General features: G+C 32.1%; 1 protein-coding gene across 1 annotated transcript in view; it reads left to right on the plus strand.

Moving 5' to 3' along the window:
* The window catches only part of CIP2A (cellular inhibitor of PP2A), a 30,211-nt gene extending 25,634 nt beyond the window's left edge, over nt 1-4,577 (plus strand). Inside the window, exons 18-21 of the mRNA XM_057696733.1 lie at nt 279-392; nt 645-727; nt 1,464-1,603; nt 2,608-4,577. Of these exons, the coding sequence (XP_057552716.1) occupies nt 279-392; nt 645-727; nt 1,464-1,603; nt 2,608-2,778 (508 nt within the window). The 3' untranslated portion in view covers nt 2,779-4,577. The remainder of the gene's footprint in view (nt 1-278; nt 393-644; nt 728-1,463; nt 1,604-2,607) is intronic.
* The last annotated feature ends 1,603 nt before the right edge of the window (nt 4,578-6,180 follow it).

The raw sequence follows: 6,180 nt of genomic DNA on the forward strand, positions 1-6,180 counted from the left end.
TTATCTGTAAATAAAGCTCTTTATTCATAAATATGAAGTTAAAGGTCCACACATTTCCATTTCATAGTAATTTTTACCCCCTCAGTCAGCCAAAACATATCTTTATTGTCTTTTAGAGTTAATCTAACTCTATGTCCCGCTTGTTCATGTTACATTTCTCCTCTTCCCTGCAGTATATGCAGTTTGGTTAGAAGAAATGGTAAAGAAGACACTGAGTTTCTTTTTTCCATCATATGTGTTCCTCCATAAAAATGTCACCTCATCTCCTTGTCTTTCAGGAATGAAACTGCTGAAAAGAAGAACAAAGATTTACAGGTCACATGTGATTCTCTAAATAAACAAATTGAGACAGTGAAAAAGTTGAATGAGTCACTCAAGCAACAAAATGAAAAGTAAAATCTCCAGTTCTTTATTCTGATTTTTTTTGGATTTTTCAAAAAGAAAATGATTTCTTATGTATAGAACATTGCTTTTTATGGATAAAATTAATAGAATTATTACTTATTATAGATATAAAGTGCATATTTGGAAGAATGTAAGCGTGATTACTGTTCTTCAGAATTTCCTCTGAAAATACTTGTTGGGGAGAAAAAGAAATGATGTGATTCACTAATGTTTTCTTCTATATTGTTTTATAACTTCAGAACTATTGCCCAACTAATAGAGAAAGAAGAACAGAGAAAAGAAGTACAGAACCAGCTAGTAGACAGAGAATGTAAGCTAGCAAGTAAGTAGCTTATTTAATAAATTGTCTATATTTTAACATATCTTGTGTTGGAAGAAAATCAAAGCATGAGTGGTTTTTAGTTTGCTGTTTCATTATTTTCTACTTCTCTCATTTTTTTTAAACCTTAAACCACATCTTAAACAGCTCTCCTTTTCTTGCCATAACATTTTACAAAGCAGTTTAGTTAAATTGATCAAATTGAAAAAGCAGTACATTTTTTTGAAATCTAGGAGTTATAGGAAATGATTACCATTTTTAAAATAAAAATTTTTTAAAAGACTGTAACAGCAGGTGGCAGTGCCAGGTAACTTTTAGTTACTAGCTTCTTAATGGTAGTAGCTCTGAAATGATCCACAAGAACATTTTTGTTCTAACTCACTTGACTTAGAGCACAGACATCTACCTATATAATTTTTCATAGTTTTCTCTTGCCCTTTCTTTTCTAACCCTAAACTCTGAGCATTGTTCTTCCCCTCATTACTGAATATTGTATTTAGAACAGAGAAAGAGGGAAAGGACATGGAGATTTGGCATTTTCTATAGAATACTGGCATAGGAGGAGAGTTTCATGGTGTTTTTTTTTCCATCAAGTACTGTATAACTTTTATTTCTATCAAGATGTTCTTCTTGTTGTCTGTCTTGCTCTTATATAACATAATAGCTCCTAAACCTTTTCAGGGTAATGTCAGTTTAGGACATTTGAGTATAAAGCTGACTGTTTGTTTTTTGCCTTAAGACCTGGAACAAAAAGTAAAAGTACAAGAAGAAAAGATTAAAGTCTTACAAAGAGAAAGGGAAGATAAAGAAGAAGCCATTGGTGTCCTTAGAAAAGAATTAAATAGAACAGATCAAATAAGAAAAGAATTGAGCATTAAGGTAAGACTCTGTTGCATTCTCATTTGCAATGAAATAAAAAAGTCTTATTTTGTGAAAAAGATGCGTTTGGATAAATTAATGTGCTGTTTAATAATTTTGCTTAGAAGATAATATTAGAATCTCAAAGCTCTCACAGTGTGAAAACTTGTATTTCCTAAAATTATTACACATTAATTAAATGTATACTGTGTTCCAGCACTTGCTGCTTTCAAGGGGTCAAAGAATACAGAAAGGGGTTCCCAGTTGTTACCGTCACATACAGGTAGCTACCTGTGTATATGTGTATATAGCTGCATCTTTCTGCTTATAGGGATGGTGATGATAATAGTTGTAGTTCGTATTTGTTTAGAACTTTATAATTTGCAAAGGATTCTTTGAAATATTTTTTTTAATCTATAAGTATTAATAAATATTTTCATCCTACAAATGAAACTGAATCTTGGATTAAGTTACTTGCTCAAGGTTAGTCACACAGCTAAGTGAAACAGTAGACTTGTATATTCTAAGTTCATTGCTCTTTCTACATTATCATGATTGCTTGAGTGTGGTAGCTATGAATAGTGCTTTTGGGACCATCTACTACCAGGAATATGAGAACAGACCAAGATTGAAAAGACTGAACAACTACAGAGCATAAGTGACAGAAGAGGCATAAAATTTAATGCCACGTGTACAGATCTCCTGGTTCTGCTTTAATGTGTTTATCTTAATAGTAATTCTAAATAGTAACACGTAGTATTTTCTGCCAAAGTCCAGCTGCTAGCATTGACTTAAAGAGATAAAGTGAATGTCTCCCCAATTTGTTTTATATTGTTTAACAATTACCAATCTTAAACTTAACATATAATTGTTAACTAAAATATAATACGTATTCATAATGTGTCTTTTGATATGGTTGTCTTACAAATAAAAAATAAGTACATCTTAAAGCATGCTCCTGTGAAGAGAATACACACTAAGTTGTTTGTTTTCTTCAATTTCTTTTCCCCACTCCCACTTTTTAGGCTTCCTCCCTAGAAGTTCAAAAGGCTCAATTAGAAGGTCGTTTGGAAGAGAAAGAGTCCCTGGTGAAACTTCAGCAAGAGGAGTTGAACAAACACTCTCATATGATAGCAATGATACACAGTTTAAGTGGTGGGAAAATAAGTCCAGAAACTGTGAATCTCAGTATATAGGTATTTTGTATTTATCTACTGGGAAGGTAATTTGTGACTCCAAAACAAGAGCAAATTATTATCTATTTGTCAATTTAGTAAAGAACCTGATCTGATACATGTTTTTATTTGGTCTTAAAGTTTTACTTCCTGTTTCTGGATTTTATTGCTTAAAGTTTTCTTTGGTTCTTACTTCAGAATATTCTTCTTAACTTCCATTATTGTTTTTTCTAAGATATTTTTCTTTTTCCTTAGTTGCTTTCCACTCTCTTCTGCTTGTTTAATTTATTCTCATTTGTGATTAGATTTTTAAAATCAAACATCAGTGAATTTATTTTTCCTTCTACCTTCATTGAGATATAATTGACACACAGCACTGTATGAGTTTAAGGTGTACAACATAATAATTTGACTTACATTATGAAATGATGACCACAACAGGTTTATTGAACATCCATCATCTCATACAGAAACATTAAAGAAATGGAAAAAAAGGTTTTTTTTCCCTTTGTAATGAGAATTCTTAGAATTTATTCCCTTAACAACTTTCATATATAAGGTAATGAAAGCAGTGTTAATTATCCTTATCATGTTGTGTATTACATCTCTCATACTTTATCTTATAACTGGAAATGTGTACGTTTTGATCACCATCATCTGATTCCCCCTCACCCCCACTCAGTGAATTTAAAATAACTTTATTACTGCTTTGAAAACGTAGTAAGGTACATGGTATAAGTACTAAATTTTTTAAACTTACAATGAGTATTTACAGAAATAATGTGTAAAAATTAGAAAACAGCTGATATATTAAGTGACTATTGTTTGTCACAAAGAAAATTGTAGTAACTTAGAAAATTATCAGTGTTTATGGATAGCTTTAGTTTTACTTTTTAAAATGTTACATGTTGGCCCACCCATATCATTTTCAATCAGTTATGAATTTCTTTTGATTTATATACACATAACTTGGATTCTACCTTTGCCACATATTCAGAAATTTATTGTTAATTTTGGTGTGAATTTCATTTACAATTTCATTGTCTTTCATTTATATAGTTTTTAATTAGGCTGTCTAATTTTAAAGCATAACTTAAATATCCTTATTCATGTATTTCTTAAATAGAAGGGAATTTTTTAGTACTTTTCTTTTTTTTTTTTTTCCTTTTTAATATTTATTGAACTCCCACCCACCCCGACAATTTTTTATAGCAGTTTGAGTTTCGCAGCAAAGTTGAGAGGAAGGTACAGAGAGTTCCCATATGCTCCCTGCACTCCCAAGGCATAGCCCACCCCATTATCAACATCTCCCACCAGAGGGGTACAATTTTTACAGTGATGAACCTATACTGACACATCATCATCACCCAAAGTCCATAGTGTACATCAGGGTCCACTCTTGGTGTTGTACATTCTATAGGTTTTGATGAAAGCATTGCACGTACTCACCATTACAGTACCATACAGAGTATTTTCACTGTCCTAAAAATCCTCTTGGAAACTCTTATGAATTTTCAATCAAATGGCAGGTGGGCCTGGAGTTATCTGAAGGCTTGAATGAACTGCCCTCCAAGGCATCTCACTTGCATGGCTGGCAGTTGATACTGTTGGCTGGGAGCGCAGATGCGGCTATTGGCTGGAGCGCCTGCATGTCCCCTCTGTATGTGACTTGGACTTCTCATAGCGTGGTGGTGGGCCTCCTAGTGGAAGCATTTCAACAGTGCTTTTTTTTTTTTTTTTTTTTTAATTGAAACTTTTTCAATTGTACGTAATATATTTTGAAGTTTTGTAAAAAACATGTTATTGACTTTTCATTTGAATCAAATACTCTGTAGTATTTAAGAAGACATTTATGTTAAAATTTTGGTTGATTTTATTGCTATGCTGTTACAACCATTGATTTTATTTGTTATTTTCTTCACTGTTTGTATCTGTATTTGACTTAGGTAAACTTAGATTTACTTCTGTTTTTCAACCATAATATATCTGAATTTATATTTTAAATATATATTTTCATAATTCACTACACTAAATAATATCAAACTAATAGTTTTATATATTTGTATATTTTGTACAGTTCTGCAAATTTTTTAAAAAGGATTGTGTTGTGTAACACATTTTAAATTGCTGTTCGTTCCATAAGGGATACATTCTATTTCTTTTTGAAACTGCATGCATTTTCAATTTAATATGAAAAAAATGTTGAAATGGATAGATATGACTGAAGAACAAAAGGTTCTGTAAAATAAAAACCAAGAAGTTCTATGAAATAAATATATAAATGGACCAAAAAGTTCTAGGGAAAATTAAATTTACAATTTAGTCATCTCAATACCCTAAGCTTAGCCCAGTGCTGCCCAATAGAACTTTTTGTGATGATGATAATGTTCTGTATCTACACTGTTCAGTACCACAGCCTTTAGCCACATGTAGCTGTTGAGCACTTAAAATGTGTCTAGTGCAGTGAAAGAACTGAATTGTGTGTGTGTGTGTGTGTGTTTTGAGTTGTTGAGATTGACTTTTTTGGGGGGGGGGTACACCAGGTTCAATCATCTGTTTTTATACACATATTCCCGTATTCCCTCCCTTCCTTGACTCCCCCCCCTCGAGTCCCCCCCACCCTCCCCGCCCCAGTCCTCTAAGGCATCTTCCATCCTAGAACTGAATTTTAATTTTAGTTAATTTTAATTAATTTTAATTGTAATTGCCATCCTACTGGACAGTGCAGAGCTAGTCCATTCTTGCAAGTATGCATTTATTTAAGCCACTCAGTTTGCCTGTTCTTAAAGACCTATATAGGCAGCAACCCCATATGTTTTTCAGCCTTTTTTTAAATACAGTAGTTTTAACCTGTTAATCTCTTCTCTCTGAAGAAGAAAAGCTATATTTCAGTTTTAAAGGTGAGTGCTAATTGTCATCCATCTTCTCTTCTCTTTTTTCCTGGTCTTTCTGTCTCTTGTAGAATCTTTTATATTGTTCCTGTTGTTTTTCTTAACCTTAGTATATTGGGTACTTTTTCTTTTTTTCGCTTTTTGGTTCTGTGTACCTCAAAAAAACAGGTATGCGTGTGTATATGTGTGTATTTTTTCTTCTTTTGTAAAAAATTTTATTTTAAGCAAGTTTGAGTCACACCATAGAGTTTTACAAATGATTTCTATGTGTGTATTCCCATTTCCTAGTGGAGAGTACAAAACTAAGTAAATACATCATTATATTAGAATTGTTCATATTCTCCAAGGATTTTGCTATAAAGAGTTTGAATTCAACTGTGCATTAATACAGTTCCTTATACTGTTTACATTTGCTACTTGAACAAATAGTTTTCTTAAAATTTGGGTGAATGGGGTTTATGCTAAACTGTCATCTACTTAATGTCAGGGCAAAAAAAAAAATACTCATTAAAACTTAATGCTGTGTTTTGAG

The sequence above is a fragment of the Hippopotamus amphibius genome, chromosome 10, assembly GCF_030028045.1.
Source record: "Hippopotamus amphibius kiboko isolate mHipAmp2 chromosome 10, mHipAmp2.hap2, whole genome shotgun sequence".
In the NCBI taxonomy this organism is placed as follows: Eukaryota; Metazoa; Chordata; class Mammalia; order Artiodactyla; family Hippopotamidae; genus Hippopotamus; species Hippopotamus amphibius.